This window comes from Myotis daubentonii, chromosome 20 (genome assembly GCF_963259705.1).
Source record: "Myotis daubentonii chromosome 20, mMyoDau2.1, whole genome shotgun sequence".
NCBI classification, from domain to species: Eukaryota; Metazoa; Chordata; class Mammalia; order Chiroptera; family Vespertilionidae; genus Myotis; species Myotis daubentonii.
Window position 1 is genome coordinate 12,503,184 of NC_081859.1, and position 18,355 is coordinate 12,521,538.

Here is an 18,355-nt window from a genome sequence, read left to right on the forward strand (position 1 = left end):
TGGAAACATTCATGTCCTTTCTCTAAAATTTTAATTCATATTATCTTACTTCCATTGTTGGAACAGATGGTAAGCACTCAAAAGCGATAGCTGATATCAGTGTTACCATTAGGCCTGCGCTGGAAACATATTAAATCTCTGCCGTGCGCCCTCAGTAACGATAACCACGAGCAGAACTTCTAGAATGGCATCAGCCACCATCCCCATCTACCACGGCAAAGAGGACAGCGCCTTCTGTTCATCTCTACAATGACCTTTAACGGCCTATAATGTCCTTTTATTCACACAGGCTGGGTTTCCAGGAGTCTAGTTTGGAGAGTGAGCCTGAGAAATGAATTTTGCTGTATCTTAGACCAGTGCTATCCAATAGAATTTTCTGTGAGGATGAAAATATGTTATATCTGCACTGCACGACCTGGCAGCCACGATCCATATGTTGCCGTTGAGCACTTACCATGTGGTTAATACAACTAAGGAGCTCGATTTTTTATTATAATTAACTTAAATTTAAATAGCCACAGGCAGGTAGTGTAGCTCCAGACGAATTCTTATTAATGATTTGGTAAAATCATGCTTAACATCTACGAGTTAATAAGAGTATCAGCTGCCTGGCCATGGGTTTGTGGGTGATGAATTCACATGGTCAAACTTGTCAGCTCCAAAGCCACAGGTTCCTTCTTTTCTCTCTGCAAGGACTGTGAGTTCTAGTCTTCTTACTCGTCTCTATTGTTTTATTTTATCCCACTCTCATGTTCACATACACAAATAAGTTACTATATGCTAAAGATTATTAAGAGATTATTAAAAGATTTTTTAAGCAACGGAATATCTAGTAGCAGGGATAAATCACTACCATTGGCTTACAATAGTTCCTTTTGCTACTTTGTCTTTCCAGATAAAGTTATCTTTTAGGATTAAGATGATATATAATTTTCAATGGATTTTACATTCATTTCTTCAGATAGTTTTTCTTAGGAAAGCAGGAGAAATGTATAATAGGACTTCTTTTAGTGAAACTATTATTTGGTTTTACTAAATTTATGTAAAAATTTATTTTTAAATTATCAAATGTATGCAGTGCTTTTTAAATTGCAAACTCATGAAATCAATTTTATACGATGAAATCAGAAGATTTTTTTAAAGAAATAGAATCGAATAGAAGGACTAGGATATATCTGAGTATTTCACACACAGTAAAGGTGGTTTTATGAAATGCTAGTTACATTTATACATGTGTGAGAGGGTTGTATATTTCTGAATTACGATGTAAAATGGATTTTTTTTACTATGAATCTTGGTAAAAACAAAGAAAAGAAAAAAGATTGAAAGCCATTGTCTGATTTATGGCTGGTGTGGAGACGATGTCGGATTTGGTTCAAGGCCTACATTTACTTCTTTGGACCATCATTCAGTGTCTTTGACCCTCAATTATATTTTTGGATAGAAAATAACTACCTTTTGCGCTTCATGCAGTTGTTTCAAAGATCAAATAAAAGTTTAAGGACATATGCAGTTGTAGTGCTCCTTATTCCTTGGAAGGGTTTTGTCAATTATTTTATATTGAAAAAACTCATGGCTCACAATAGCCGTCATTTATGCTCATGTTTGTGCTTCTGGTCAGCTGAGATTTGGCTGCTCTGGGCTGCATTTGACTGTTGGCTCTGGGTCAGGTTGTGGGTTGTAGGTTGTCTGGGCTGTGGTTTAAGCTTTGTTTTGCTCCACATGCATTTAGTCTGATCCAGGCCAAAGGGGCACCAGCTATCAAGGGCATGCTTCTCTCATGGAGAATCACCAGAACACAGAAGCAGGGCCAAGCCACACAAACCTGTTAACGACCTCTGCTTCCACCGTGGCCATGAACATGTCACTGGCCAAGGGATAAAGTGGCCAAGCCCAGAGTCACTGCGGGGAGAGTGTGTATTCTACCCCCAGTGGAAGGAAGAGAGAAGTGAATCTGTGCTGACCAGTAATCTGAATTATCATCTTACCCAAGAACCATTGCAGCCAAACATTTGTTAAAGACGTGATCTAAAATATGATGAAGTACCACTATGTATTTGAAGAAAGTCTCTAACATTATGGCGTGTCGAAAACAGACACACAGAGAAAAGGAAACTGGGACAATTATAATGAGCAGAGAAGAACATTTGAAATACTGTAATATTCTAATAGATAAGAGGTTATATCAATAAAATAGAAATAGCATGTATGTAGAACAATGGAAGCAAGAAAAAGCTAATGGAAATGAGAAGTCTGGTAGAAATCTTTTCTTAAACTTACTGGTAGTAGAAGTTTTAGGAGATGAAGTCAAGGGAATCTTCCAAGATGAAGAGGTAGAAAATACAAGAAAATTAGATGATCAATCCAACAGAGCCAAAACCCAATGGCCGGGAGTTCCAGGAAGAGGAAATATTGAAATGTAGGGCATCAAAATATTTTAACATAATAATACAAGAAAACTTCCCTAAACTAAAGAAAATAAATCTCCAGATTTAAGAGTCCACACAGCACAAAACATGAAGAAAGGCCTCTTCCCAACATTGTAAAGTTTCGAAGTGCCAGGGGGAAAATGATTATGAAAACACTCAGAAACAAAAAAGCAAATTATAGACCAAGTATTAGGAATCAGAATGGCATAGAGCAGTGATGGCGAACCTATGACCTGCGTGTCAGAGGTGACACGTGAACTCATTTTTTTGGTTGATTTTTCTTTTTAAATGGCATTTAAATATATAAAATAAATATCAAAAATATAAACCTTTGTTTTACTATGGTTGCAAATATCAAAAAATTTCTATATGTGACACAGCACCAGAGTTAAGTTAGGGTTTTTCAAAATGCTGACACGCCGAGCTCAAAAGGTTCGCCATCACCGGCATAGGGCTTTTCAGTTGTGATATCAGAATCTTGAAGACAGTGGAGTAGCCCCTTAAAAAATCCTGAATGAAATTTAATTTCAACAGACTTTGATACCCAGCCAAACTAACAAGTGTATGCATATAATAACAGCATTTTCAGGTACTTTAAAAATGTATTATTCATATATCCTTTCTTATGAAAGTTACCTGGAGAATAAACTTCTGACAAAAAGAGAATAAATCTAAAAGCAGGATGACTTACAACCAGAAAACAGGGAACTCTAATAAGAGCATGGGTAAGGATTGGCCCAATAAAGCGACCAACCAGGCCAGGCCTAGGAAACCAAAAAGGATATATATATATATATATCAAGGAAAAAATTTAAGAGGAACTGATCATTTATCTGATGTGTCCCATTATTTGGAAAACTATTATTGACAGGCACTTGACAGATCTGTTTGATCATTTGTGGGCAGGGGGACGTCAGTTACCTAGAAAAATAAACTATTAATAACTTGGCAATTAATTTCAGAAATAATAGAATATTGTACAAGAAAATTAATTTGAGCAAAATAATTCTTGTCTCCATAGTGAAATTTATTTCTGTAGTCATTATAATGAAAATGGACTACTGATTAATGATTTAACCAAAATTGTTACATGGGAGGGTGAGGAGGGGGATATTGGGTGGGTGGTATAAGAGATGTAAATCATGACCTATTTTATCACAGAGAGTCAATAGAAAATGTCTAATACTGCAAAAATCAAGAAATAGCATTATAAGTATGTCGCTGAAAAATATGAAAATACCAGAAGAGTGGATAGTGTGTGCCTTTGAAAATCAGGCTTGGGGATGGGTAAGGGGTAGCATGGGTACTACCCTTCTTTGTTTCGATCAGTTGAGTGCTATTTGACACAAATTAGTCATATTACTTTGATCAGAAAATTTAATTATAAAAATAAAAGTTATATGTCCCTGATTAAGAAAAACACTTCCTATGGTATAGATCAGTGATGGCGAACCTATGACACGCGTGTCAGAGGTGACACGTGAACTCATTTTTTTGGTTGATTTTCTTTGTTAAATGGCATTTAAATATATAAAATAAATATCAAAAATACGTTTTTTATACTATGGTTACAAATCTCAAAAAATTTCTATATGTGACACGGCACCAGAGTTAAGTTAGGGTTTTTCAAAATGCTGACACGCCGAGCTCAAAAGGTTCGCCATCACTGAGCTATACCATAGGAAGTGATCTATATGGTCTATTCTATACTATAGATCATACATGAACAGTGACGAGTCCTCCCTGCTCCATCTCCTGTCCTTGGGTGTCTCCCCCGTGGTTCTGGTGGCTGCATTCATGGCTTGAAGTGTGCTGTACCTTTTGGTAAAGTGTAAAGCAATCTGGCCTTGTCTTTGCCCAGTTGGGCAAGGACAGCCACATTATCCAGCATTGTAGACACTGCGGGTGAGTGGTGCACTTTAAGAGTAACGTGCAATTGGCCTATGACTGTTCTGGGCCTTTCGTCCCTGAGCTGCTGCTTACAGCCAAGGCAGCAGCCCTGACCTAGTTGGGTGAGGCGGAGGGTTACCCTGCCAGTGGGCGCATGGCGTCTCTGGCAAGAGACTGCTAACTGTCGGAGTTGGTGCCATGGCAGATTTTCCCAAGTCAGGGCGTAGGTGCCGAGCCCGGGTCCAGCTGGTGGGATTACTTGTTGGTTTTGCTGATCTGCACCAATAAGCTCTTTTTCTGGCACAGATCACCAGGAGCAGGCAGTGGCTTTCCATCTTCCTCACAGAAATGCTTTTTGCAGTTGGAAATGATAATAAAGTTTTATTCAGATTTCATCGAAACAGTGCTTTATGGGGGAAACGTTATTGAATGAAAGCAAGAACTTGTTAGTCCTCAGTGATAACCATATATCCTTAGGCAGGTCATTTTTTCTGCTTCTCTCATACTGCATTCCTGTTTAAACCATTCACATCTCCTCATTATAGATAAGAAAAATACAATTTTGTTAATCTAGAATTCAAGACCTTTCATAATGTGGTCTGGTTTGTCATTCCTTGAGTTAATGTGCCCTTATCTGCTTTCCCACTTTCTTGCCCATGCTAATATATTTCTAATTGGTCTTTTAAAACACAGATTTCTCTAATGCTCATTTGTTGTTGTGTTTTATATGCTTTGTATTTAATTGTCTTTGTGTGTGTGTGTGTGTGTGTGTGTGTGTGTGTGTGTGTGTGTGTGTGTCTTTGCTGCTCTTGAAAGATGGAGGAGAAATCAGAAATGATAATGATGCCTGCCATCTTTAATTCAGCTCTTACTTCGTGCCAGACACTTGCTAGGGACTCAGCATCTGATCTGATCTTCGCAGTAGTTTTAGGAACACGCTGCAGTTTTCACTCCCATGTCAGGCTGAGGAAACTGAGCCATGTGTCCATGGTCACCGAGCTGGAAGGAGCCAGAGCTGGGGCTGCAACCCTGATGTGCGTCGACTCTTGGGCCTGCCGTCTCGATGCCGATGATTGCATGGCTCCCAGGGCAGCCTCTGAGTTCTTACTGCATAAGATGAAGAAGCAGATGATTTATCCTGAAAACCTCATGATCAGCATGAGGCTTCCTATGTTATTTTGTATATTGCTTGTAAAAATCATTGCATCTTTTCTTTCTAAGAGAGTTTGGAAGTTTACACATTTTCGGTTCTGTCATTCTTTTTTGGATCCTCTCAGTTCAAAATTCTGGAGTCATCTTGATGTCTCCTGATAGCTCTCCTTTAATTTCCATAAACTCACATGTTCTCTTTATATTTCTGTTTTTTAATGTATATTTGAATATGGCTCTACTCCCCTGCCTGGAATACTGCAGCTGCGTGTGACCTCCCCGCTGGCGGTCTCTGCCCTTTTACACTGATCAGACACACTGATCCCGTTTATTTTTTAAGCTCAGTTTCTCTCATATTGCATACTTGTTTAAACCACTAACATCTCTTGAATTCTACCAGTAAATTAATAAAATTGTATTTTTCTTATCTATAATGAGGAGATGTGAATGGTTTAAACAGGAATGCAATATGAGAGAAGCAGAAAAAAATACGGTTTTATTAATCTAGAATTCAAGGCCTTTCATAATGTGGTCTAATCTATCATCCCACAGGTTCATGCGCCCTGACTTGCATTCCCACTTTCTTGCCCATCCTAATATTTCCCTAATCTGGCCTTTTAAAACACAGATTTTCTCTAATACCCTTTTGTTTTTATTTGTCATATGCTTTGTATTTTATTAGTCTCTGTGTGTGTGTGTGTGTGTGTGTGTGTGTGTGTGTCTCATTTTTACCCAACTCAATAGTTAAATTCTGGGTGTAGAAGATATGGGAACTGAGTTCAACATAGTACAGTGTCTTGTGTGTAGCACTGTGTAAAAAAAAAATGAACAAATGGATTTTAAAGTTTTAAAGTCAATATATAATTTAAATTTCGTATTTCTTTGATTTTGTTTATTTCACAATGTTAGACAAAACTAAATAGATTTTTCTGTTATGTTTTTTCATCTTTTTTTAATTATGAGATGAAATATATTGGTATAACTTTAACAGTTTAAATATTTTCAAAAGAATCAAATAGGTTTTATTACCATTCTAATCTGAAAGATATAGAAAATGTTCTCCAAATGAAAATGATACACTCATTATTACATAGCTTCTTAAAGTTAAAACAATATTTGAGTACTTGTAAGAAGCTGTTTTATTATATTGTTAGTAATATGTGGTTTTGATGGGGGTAAACTGAATACTTATAGTGAAATAAATGTTACAGAAAAAGCTATATAGGTTTTCTTGCCTGATGTATTAAATATAGTTGGAAATTGTTCTGAATACTAAGTAATGATGTGAGGAAATTGGAAATGTACTTAAATATGAATTTAAAACTATCTGCTTGGGCAGGGTTTGTTTTTTAAAAGGGGGTTGCATTTTTAAAAATTGTTTCTTCCTTTCTGTTGAATTTGAAAATGTTTCTCCCTTTTTTTCTTCTTGTTTTAATAGCATGAATACTTATAGCTTTAAAAAAATTTTTATAGGTGTTCTATAATAAATAAATATTTCTACTGTAATGTATAAATTATTTAAAACTATGTTCTATGTAAGCATTTTTGCTTTGAAATATTTGCATTTCAGCAAGATAAAGATAATTTCACCCTAAGACTAAGAAATTAGCCAGCATAAATGTTCACATATTTTAGATGTTCATATTTATGAACTGAGAGTACTTTTGTTGTTGCTTTTTTATAATGCAATTTCAATGTAATATTATTTTAGCTCAGAAATCTCATACACTCTAAATGCTTAAAGGTTTTTTTTCTAAATCATTTTTTTTTCTAAATAATATTTATCATTGTCATGATACCTCCTTTTACACCTTACATTTTTCTAAAAGATATATTATATTACCCATTAATCTGGTTTTCAAAATATCCAAATAAAAACCATAAATGTATCTTTCAGGAGGGAGCCACATGTTTGATGGTAATCCTGGCATGTGTCTGATGTACTCTCACAAACAGAAATGTTACATTGTAAAAGCAGTGGCAGTTTAAATTCAGATTATTTTTAAAGGGACTGAGCCTTCGAATGAAAGTACAGATTACCCATCTTGACTATTCTCATTTCATCATTTCATCTTTAAAATCAGACTTCATCTTACGATCCAATAAAAAAGCACAACCCCTCACTAATGTGCATTTTTGGCTTTGCTAGTTCCCTTTGTCATCAAATGGACACTAGCCTACCTCTCCTAATAATTTCTTATCACATTACATTCATGGCAAAAACCAAAACGAGGCAGTTTTGCCTCCCAGCGCCTGTGTCTGATCGGATGCTTTCTCCCTGCCTGTCTACCTAAGGAAATAGAGAGACTGACGCTGGAGCTGAGGGAGAGCAGGCAGCACGTGGAGCGGGAGCAGCAGAAGGCGGCGGGGGCCGGCGAGGAGCTCCTGACATTGACAGAGCGGCTGGCCGAGGCCGAGCACCAGCTGCACCTCACCAGGTACCCCGATCCCGCCCCGCACCCCCTGGCCCCCCTCCCCACCGTGGCCCCATTTCAGCCCACCGGCGGTTGCCACAGGCTTCCAAGCAGTTGTTGGAGTTAGTCTCAGGCATCCCGTTCACACACAGCTCTCAGGCAGAGAAGCAAAACACGCCGACATGTGAGTGATGAGTGTGGCAGGGAGTTACTGATCTGTCCCCAAAGATGCTCAAATATTTAGGCGATTCTCCATCAATACAAGCAACATGACATATTTCTCCTACCACCACCTCGCATGTTCACCCTGTGTCTAGTACCAATGCTGCGCTGAAGGGACCCAGGAATATATGCAGGGAAGGGATCAGACACTGGCATGGTTCAAGAGGCAAAATAAAAGGCATCCTGAGATGCAAATGAAGATGAGCTGCTACTAACAAGGACCCTGGGTCCTAAGGAGGTGTAAGATTTTGACATGAAATTGATTGCACTGTTCACATTTAAAGCATTGTTATAACCAGGCTCGCACCATCCTGGTCTCCCAGCCTATTGTTTCTGTCAGGGGGTATTGCGATATGAGTATCATTGTCATAAGACTTCAGTAAACACAGAAACTCAGCCCCAAATTACAACAAGGTATTTTTGGTAGCAAACATTGTGTGATTTGCTATGTTGAAAACACACACGCAGACGCAGAAATACAGCAGAGGAAAATTCGCACCGTGACCGGAGATATTTCTCGTTATCCTGTAACTGGTTTCTTCTCACTTTCAGTTTTAGCATAATTTTCAATTTTCAGGTCAAGCCTTTGAGTTTATTCAGTTTGGGGAGTTTTTCGGCTTTTAGGGAGAACTTTGTCTAAATACACATGTCGATTTAGAATCGTTGGTTTGGCTCACCGTTTAGAAAAACACTGGTCTTCTAATCATAGTAAAATGTTGAATTTAAATTATGAAAGGGGACTGATCCCTTTCCATTAAATATGAGCATGTAATTCCGAGCACGGTATGATAACAGATGGAGAAAAACACCACTTGAACAGCCTGCTTTTGGGGAAAAAAAAATTCTGGAGGTTGATGAACCTCCCAAAGTTTTAGGCTAGTGTCAAGATGCCTCTAGTTCTGTTACAATCAAACTTTGTTTAAAAAAAACATTTTGTTATGATAATATTCCAAATGGAATATTGCCAACTTCCCCTTTAAACAATGAAAGAAAAGGAGAAGGAAGAAGGAGAGAGAGAAGGAAAGAAAGAAAGTACATCATTTCTAACATGTGTGATATCTGGGGGGAAAAAAATCCTAATAGATAAAGCACTTTTATGACAAAAAAATTGCTTAATACTGCAGAATAATAACTGTTCTTTGAATGCCCATTAAAGCGTTGTTCTTTAGAGCTGAGAATGTAACGTTAACAGTTTCTAGGGTTATTTGAGCATGGCTGTTTCGGAATTCAGTTCCATCACGATAGTGAACAGTTTTTCTTGTCAGACTTCTATTGAGAAGCAACCATTTGTGTGCTGAGTCCCGCCAAACCGCAGAAATAGGACGGCTTTAATGTCTCCCTGTGGCTGAGCGTCAGCAAATAAATATTAATACCGGCTTTGCCCCCTTTGCCTTTCTGTCTCATTCTGAGAGTTCATTTCTGAAGTCAGCTCGTGGAGAGTTTTCCTGGGAGATGCCCATTTGTACCGTCTGACAAGATCCATTTCTTGCAAGAAAAGCATATTAAGATACAGCACCTCTACAAGTGACTAGTGGTAACGAATTCTTTTGTTCTTAAGGAGAACGGTTTTGCTGGCTTCCCTACAAAGCTTTTCCCACTGAGCTTTATTCACACCAAGTTACAAAAATTTAACCCACTTTTACAGGAAATAAAGGGTGATTCCCCGTGTTCTGGGTGTGGTGCTGTTTTGTAAGCATTTTACACTTCCCTATTTTACAAAACCTAGGAATGTGCAGGTGGAATAAAAGTGTAAGGGGCTGTATCTCTCTCTTCGCACTGAAAATGTGACTTGGTCGTGGGTTAAATATTTCTGATACACTTTTTGAGATTTTTTTAGCGTTTGCTTCCCCTCATCATTCTTTGTTGATTCAGTATTCTCAAGTGTGTGCCTGGGAAACATGGGTCTCTCTCGCCCCGCCCCCTCCCATGTATTCCAGCTGAAAGAAATAAATCCCATCCAGGTAGCTCTTCAGTTATTCTTAACGTAAACACTTTGAATGTCACAGTCTAAACAAAGTTTAAAATTGAATATGAAAACCATGCTATAAAGCAGTGGTTCTCAACCTGTGGTTCGCGACCCCTTTGGCGGTCGAACGACCCTTTCACAGGGGTTGCCTAAGACCATCCTGCATATCAAATATTTACATGATGATTCATAACAGTAGCAACATGACAGTTATGAAGTAGCAACGAAAATAATGTTATGGTTGGGTCACAAATGAGGAACTGTATTTAAAAGGCCAGAAGGTTGAGAACCAGTCGCGGGGAAAATAACGGGCTTTGTTCTGGAACTCGGGTGGACGGTCCAGTGCAGGCACAGTGTGAGGGAAAGGTGATGCCGGCAGGCTCAGCGCTGGATGCTTTTACAGGAAGTGGCAGCCCAGCCAGCAGATGGTGCAAGCAGCCACAGAGGACCATGATTGTAAGGGGCCGTGGAGGAGAGCCGCGGAGACGGACGGCCTCCAGTGTGTAAGCAAAGACTACGGAATGCATCAGGGCTGCCTTAGCGAAACAGTTAAAACCAAACACTATTCGTAGGGGGTGCCCCCGGGCACCCTGGGATGGAGGACACTGGGTTTTAGTATCTCCCCCCGGGAACTCAGTATCTTTGCAACTTTTGACAAATCACTTCATTCTTTGAACCCGCTTGCTTCCCTCTAAAATGAGTTAGATTACATGCTTTCTAGGTTTCCTTTGGCTCCGATAGTCAATGATTCTAACAATGATTTAACACAGTGTATCACGCAGTTCCTATTTCCAGGCGTTAGGCTTTTAAATTGCGTGGAGCACCCTTTGTCTAAGATGTTTCCTGAGGTTGAAGGACATAGACGTGTCCTTCATACCCACCGTTGGCGTTCCTCATGACGCTGGCTGCCCTCCATAGGGGTATGAAGACAGTCTCTCACATCCTTCCAATCTGCTCTGCCAGCCACTGCCAAGTGAGTGCTCCCTGATCTTGTCACCTGCTCTCAGAGCCTCCCATGGTGCCTTGCGGACTGTTCCGGATATCCAGGCCACTCAGCATTGCAGGCTCCCGAGAGCTCTCAACCTTCCGGTGCGACTTCATCGCCACCAGTTCCACCTTCTCACACGCTGACTCCAGCCAGACTTAAGCAGATGCAGCCCCTTGAACTTTTGGACTTTTCTCCCCTTTTACTGTTCTGCACACCTAAAAGACCCCTTGACCTTCTCTAGCCCTGTGCTAACCTTACCTCCTTTTCCAGGTCTCCCTGAAATCCTGGCCTTTCCACTGTAGCCCTCCCTGTGACCCCTGCCTGAGGCAAGCAGGCACGTCACCCCAAGTTCTCCTGCCCAGTTACAGTGGGAGGCCCTTAGTGCATACTGAATGCGGATGGATGGATGGATGGATGGATGGATGGGTGGATGATGGATGGATGGATGGATGTTCTGAAGTTCTTTATGTGGTACCCTCCTGGAATGTCTCATTCTTCAAGGTGGGGGACAGGTCCTGTAATATTCCATTTTTCAGAGCACCTTCTCAGTCCTTTGGGAAGAGTTAGAGCTCAGTAAGTCATTGTTATGGGAGTGGTTAATATATTGTGATTTTATGACTATTCATTCAAAGCCTAAGAAGATATCCTATATAATAAAAAGCTAATATGCAAATCGACCAAACGGTGGAACAACCTGTCACTATGATGCACACTGACCACCAGGGGGCAGAGGCAGTGCACTCCCACAGGGGGAGCACCGCTCAGCCAGAAGCCCTGAGCTGGGCTCACGGCTGGTGAGTGCAGCGGTGGTGGCAGGAGCCTCTCCCGCCTTCACAGCAGTGCTAAGAATGTCTGACTGCCAGCTTAGGCCACTCAGGCCTAAGCCATCAGTCAGACATCCCCCTAGGGCTCCTGAACTGCGAGAGGGCGCAGGCCGGGCTGAGAGATTCCACCCCCTTCAAGTGCATGAATTTTGTGCACTGGGCCTCTGGTAGTAAGATAAATGATCAGATCCAGAAGGGAGATTCCAGGTAAGGTGTTATAGGGACAGAGGGACGGATAACTTCTTACTGACCTTGGTAGCATTGGGATACAGGAAAATGAGAATGAAGGGCATTCCATGGGAAATTCCACAGGGCAAATGGCATTTGGGAAGTGCATATGTATATACGAGAGTAAGTTCAGTGCAACCTATCATTTAAGTATCTAAATGCATCTGTGTCTGAGATTAAGAATATATGCATCTTAGGGCCACCTGGTGCCTGGGACGTGTAGTAGCTCTTTAAAGAACAATAATAGACTATCTTTTCCCTGTTTTACAGTGAGTGCATCTGAGCCCCAGAGAACTAAAATGGTTCATCTAAGGTTACACAGCAATTTGCCTGCAAAGCCCCTGCTGTCACCCATCAGGCTGTGATTCAGGGCAGTTTAGTAGGGAAGGGGCTCATGCAACTGGTCCCAACACACAACTGAGAGCATCAGTCACATAAATTTACCGTAGAAATAGCGTTGGCTGCTCCCAGGCTCTGGTATAAATAGGCCAGCGAGGCTCAGTCTTGGCTTGGGCTTTTCCTAAGAAGCTGTCCTTTGGCTCGTCACTTGCCTTAGTCACTTCACATATTATAACGCAACTGTCATTCTCCTCCACTTCTTCACTTCATTTCCATAAAAAAAGTGGAACTTCCTTCCTATTTGTTTTTGACATGTTCTAAGAGCTTTGAAGCGCCCCAGGATTTAAATTCCTCTCCCAAGACTACCATTTGCATCCGTGTGGGCCGCTTACTTTACAGAATGCCTTTTACCACAAGCGGTTTCGGATGTCTGCGATTGTTACTGACTGCTTGCGGAGGCCGACACTCTGCTCCATACATGCATGTATGGACACACTCCTTTAAGTCTGCGTCTTTTCCCCAGCCCTGCTGTGGCGGGGAATCGGTTCCTTTGATAACTAGACCACGTGAAATCCAGGGGCAGCCGGCCTGGGGGTTTTCTGTGCCAGGGGCTCGAGGCAACGCCAGTTTGCTGTCACTTTCTAACTGTCACTTGCAGGGCTTGACTTCTGACGGAATGTTGGTTCATTCTGTCAGGTCCTCCCACACCACGGAGTAGCGTGAACGAAAGACAAAGGAGACGCCCTTTATATACTAGTGTGTGTGCGTGTGTGTGCGCGCGCGTGCGTGTGTGTGCGCGCGCATGTGCGTGTGTGCGTGTGCGTGTGCGTGTGTGTGTGTGTGTGTGATATAATTTTTATTGATTTTAGAGAGGAAGGGAGAGGGAGAGAGAGATAGAACATCAATGAGAGAGAATCATTGATTGGCTGCCTCCTGCATGCCCTCTGCTGAGGATCGAGCCCGCAACCCAGGCACACGCCCTTGACTGAAATGGAACCCGGGGCCCTTCAGTCTGCAGGCCAGTGCTCTGTCCACTGAGCCAAACCGCTAGGGCAAGGAAATGCCCTTGATCTCAGACTGTAAGGAAGTGACTTCACTTCCAGTTTCAAAACCTGCAGTTCAGATTTCAAAACGGAGTCACGTGCACGCACCCCCTTTCGGGTGCTGTGGCTGGCAGCCTCCCAGAACCCCAGGAGTAAGGGGCAGGCTTCAGGGGTCCCGGAGAAATGAAACAGCAGGTGTCCCCTCTGCTGCCTCTGGTCTGTTAAACGAAGTCTCTGATTTTCCCTTGAGGAATGGCTTGAAGAGGAAGGAGGGGGGAGATTAGATCTGCTCCGTCGGTTTGAGAGAGGTGGTCTCCATTGTCGGCATGTTGTCAGTCCCAAGGGGCATGGTCACCTCTTTGTGGTTTTATTCAGAGCATCCTCAGAATATAGAGAAGAGAGGGGAAAGGGTGTGTACATGAACGTCTAGCGTGAGCCAAGCACTGGAGTGGATGTTACCTTGTCTGCCACAAGATGCATACAAAAATTGAGAGTTTGGAAACCTTTATACCACTTTTAAACTGCAACAATATCCCAGTGCTATATTGGCTATCTTAAAATTTTTCTAGTAATTCATTTTTTAAAAATTTATTTTCTGATTCCAGCTGAAATATAATGCAATGTTACATTAGTTTAAACAAATATTCAAGTATTATATTAGTGTACAACTTAGAAATTAGATACTCATACAACTTATGAAGTGGCCACCTCAATAAGTATAGTGCCCATCTGCCACCATACTTAGTTATGACAATGTTATTGACTTCTAATGTCATTTTGCAAAGCTAATGCTTTGCCTAGGACCAGAAATGTTTTTTACAAAGATATTTGACGCAAGAAGTTTCAGGCACCCTGTCTTCTCAACCCCCACAGCAAGACCAAGGACATGGAGTCCTAGGGGGGTGAGGCGTGACGTCACTGAGCCCGGAAGGAGGGAGGAGCCGAGGAGGGGGGTCGAACTGGGTCCCTCGGACTCCAGATCCCGTGCTCACAACTCCTATTCAGAAATAAGCACAAAACAGATTTCAAAGCTAAACAACTTCTTTCATGGCTCAGGAATCTCAGTTCATGGGCCTCTTTTATCTCCCTGTCTCCTTCCCCACGTTGGCAGCAGGCGAAGTCTAGCAGGTTCTCTGTAGACGATGAATAAATTTCCCTCGCCTCTTTATTGTGGGGAAAATTAAGGAGGAAATGCACTCATCTTCAGGTGACAGCTAGCGTGAGCCAGAGCGGGGAGGGGGCATTTATAAAACTGTCAACAACAAAAATAAATTTTAAAAGTAAAAGACCAGCCCGGCTGGCATGACTCAGTGGTTGAGCTTTGACCTATGAACCAGGAGGTCACATTCAATTCCCGGTCAGGGCACATGCCTGGGTTATGGGCTCCATCCCCAGTGGGGGGATGTGCAGGAGGCAGCCGATCCATGATTCTCTCTCATCATGGATGTTTCTATATCTCCCTCTCCCTTCCTCTATGAAATCAATAAAAATATATTAAAAAATAAAATAAAACAAAGACCAAACTTTCAATCCATCTTCACCTGTACGGCATAGTAAAACAGGGAACTTGATCTTTTTTTTTTTTTTTCCCTTCTGCATTTATTGAAGAATTTTTAGTCTGAAGCTCCCTTTAAAAGTTAAACTCGCGTTTTTTCCTCCTCTCCTCGCATGAATAAATTAAGCAGAGAACATGTCAAAAATAATCTTAAGTGGATATATGTGCCACCAACATCCTCGAGTCTCAAAATAGATGGCCTGGGTCCTGTTTTAAGTTGCGTCCTCTTTTCCTCGCCTTCCCCCGTTCCAGAGTGGCAGCCAGCAAAGAAAAGATACTTTGTTTTGTCTGATGGACACCCCGTGGCCGGTGCCCACTCCCCTCTGCCTGTTTGAGGGCTGAGGACCCCGGTCCCCAGGAGGCCTGGGGCGGGAGGCCAGATCTCAGGCTGCCAGGATGCGTCTCCGCGGGCTCTGCCTAATGCTCCCTGGCTCCCTCCTCTCAGGCCCGGAGCCCAAATGTGTGTGCAGCGAAGTCCTCCCCCTGCTGCCCAGGCCCACAGCCTGGCGCGTGGTGGTGGCCGCAGCCAATTCGTTTTCTGGAGGAGCCCAGGGGCAATGGAAGAGGCACTGCCCACACCCCGTGCCTGACTCAACAGTGAGCGCCAAGTTCAGGGAAAACAGAACGTGAGATTGTGATCCCAGTAGCACGAAGGGGAATGTTTTCCTAGAGGAAAGCTCTGATCTGCAACAGGAACTTAGGGTGAAGGAAGCATGGAAACATCATCCGATGTCACGATGTTCAGTCCTCCTCCAGCACCCCTTCCTAACTGGGTGTGTCCGAGAGACCAGTTGCTAGACGTCGCTCCCTTGTTATTGTTTCCCTGAGGCCGGCAAGTGGACGAGACAGCGGCTCATGGGCCGGTAGATCCTGGGATTAGAGCTGATTTGAAGGAATCCGAGAAAGCAGAGGCCTGGAGACTCCCCAGGATCAGGGCCCGTCGTGGACAACGTCCCTGGGGGCCGGCCCAGTCCCGGCGAACATGCTGGTACGAAGCTACTGCTCTGTGGGCCCAGCCGAGCAGAGAGTGCGGCTCCCGGAGTGCGGCTCCCGGGACTCGGCGTGGGCACAGGATGGCTCAGAACATTCGGGAGCTGCTGCAAAGCCGGTGTCCGGCCGAGGGAAGGCTGCCCCACCTCCACTCGAGTGGCCTCTTCCCGCCGCATAGGTCGCCCGTGGAGGGCTGAGCACCCCTGACTGGTGATGGGGAAGGGGGGCTGGGGGTGAGGAGAACCAGGCATGTTACCAAAGAGATGCCTCCCCCGAGGGCACCAGCATCCCTCAGACCCTGCCTGTGTCTCCTCCGAGGACCTGCTTCGGACCAGGGGGTTTCTCAAAAGAAATAAATACACTGAGTGGCCAGATGATTATGGCCACCCCATCAGTACAATGAAGTGAATTAGTTATGCAAATAAAAATAATAAAACCTTGAGAGTATTCGCTTAGGAAGTTTTCAATATTCAGTATTTTGGGACGTGTCAATGGAGCGCTGATGGGGTGGTCATAATCATCTGGCCACTCAGTGTATAACTGTACCAGCAAAAGGAGCGAGTAAAGTAACAAGTCACGACTGAAATGTCTACAGAGCTGGGGGTTGGGGTGTTCAGGGTGAGGATTACAAGCGGGTGGGCTGTACCGAGGGCTGCGGGTCTCCTGGACGCTCGTCTGAAGTGTGGCCCCCAGGCCGGGCGTCGGTGGGTCTGACACTGGTCCTGGTTGTTTCTGATTCTCCTGTCACCGTGGGGACGGTCTCCCCCTGCACTTCATTCCCTTCGTGTCTGAATTGTGATTCCATGAGGACACGTATGAGAATGAAAGGCACTGACCTCATCAGGTTTCTGTAGACGAGGTGTCACTCCTTTACTGGGGGACTCCAGTGCTATTATCACATTATTATACAAATTCATATAAAGTCAACTAACAGCAGTCACAGTGCAGTGCTCCATCCGGAAAACTCCAGGGCCGTGGGGGCGCGATCCGATCACCCAAGTCCTTGTTGGCAAGTGGGGTGAGGGCCAGGGAGGACACAGAGAGTCGGTCCTTAATACAGGACTTCCGGTTCTCTGAGTCTGTGTCTTCAGAGGAAAACCACCTGCCACTCCTGATCATCACTGTTTGTCCAACAAGGTCCGCTGGAAGCAGCTCTGCTCTGCTGCTCGAGTGGCAGTTCCCTCTCAACCCGCTTCTGGAACAAGGCACTGACTCAGAGTCACTCGCCGGTGACTGAGGCCACGAGGGCTGGGTTGAGGAAAGACGACAATTGTACTAAGAAACAGTAAGAGCCAGGGGCAGTGGAAATAGACCCGCTGTCCGCAGAGGAGCCCCGGTCCCGCACTCACACCGATTTGCACAAAGAAATTAATGATCTGGGAAAAGCAGGAGGAAGAATGACAGCACGAGGCAACTTGGGCGACTAATACACTTTTTAGATGCTGTTTCCTCTGTTTGCTTTTCATTAAACTCGGGGCCGGTTGCGGCTCTGTTGTTGTCATTCCGTCAACATTCATTCCTGTCTCTGACTCATCGACAAAGGCCCAGGGATGCCAGCAAATAAACTGTTAACGGAGAATTAACTTCTCTGGCAGGCGCTCCCCCTGATCTCCCAAATTAAAGAAAATGAAATGGGCAGAAACAGAGTGTAGATTACCTCCTTTTTGTCAAAAATGGTGGGAATTTGAAAATTAATAATAAAAAAGGGAACAGATGCAGGCACATGCCAGAGGGAGATTAATGTGGAGAGGAAAATCTGTGAGCAACAAAACTGGAGCAAACGGAATCAGTGGGAGGTGGTTGTACAATCAAAATCAGGATAAAAGAGAAATTACAAGCAACCCTGCTCTTGTCAACGTGGTCGTAATGAAAGGCTGCCGCTGCCAGCAGCGCGAACCTGTGTTAGCACTTTGGGGTAAGGATGGTAGCCGGGTGCCAGGTAGGAGGGCAGTGCTGGGTTGCTGGGCAGCAGCCATCATGTACGGAACAGATGGCACGGAAAGCTGGCAGGGGAGGGGTTCCTTAGCAGAACTAATCAGACAGTAACAGATAGGGCAGCTGGGAGGACTGACCGCCGAGCGCGCGCCTGCGGGTAGCCGAGTGCCATGATGTTGGCAGTGGTGTGCCCACTGGTCTGAGAGAAGACCTTGCAACGTCTTTCCCATCTTGGGAAGGACGGAAACTTTTGTTCCAAAAGACGCGCGGAGCTGGGTTGTATGGCGGGGGCGGGGGGGGGGGGGGCTCCAGGGTGGAGATGGAGGGAGGAGGAGCTGTCTGTCCATCGGGGGATGTGGGTGCGGGGTTCAGTCCGGCTCCCA

The 18,355-nt window shown here is 43.7% G+C and overlaps 1 protein-coding gene across 3 annotated transcripts in view; it reads left to right on the forward strand.

Annotated features, from left to right (window-relative positions):
* Positions 1-18,355, forward strand: part of SDCCAG8 (SHH signaling and ciliogenesis regulator SDCCAG8) — a 200,038-nt gene that overhangs the window by 88,124 nt on the left and 93,559 nt on the right. For all 3 annotated transcript variants that reach the window (XR_009450217.1, XM_059677343.1, XM_059677342.1), the window contains exon 13: positions 7,764-7,906. Coding sequence is in view for 2 of the 3 variants with exons in the window: in XM_059677343.1 (XP_059533326.1) it covers positions 7,764-7,906 (143 nt within the window). In the remaining variant the exon portion in view is untranslated. The remainder of the gene's footprint in view (positions 1-7,763; positions 7,907-18,355) is intronic.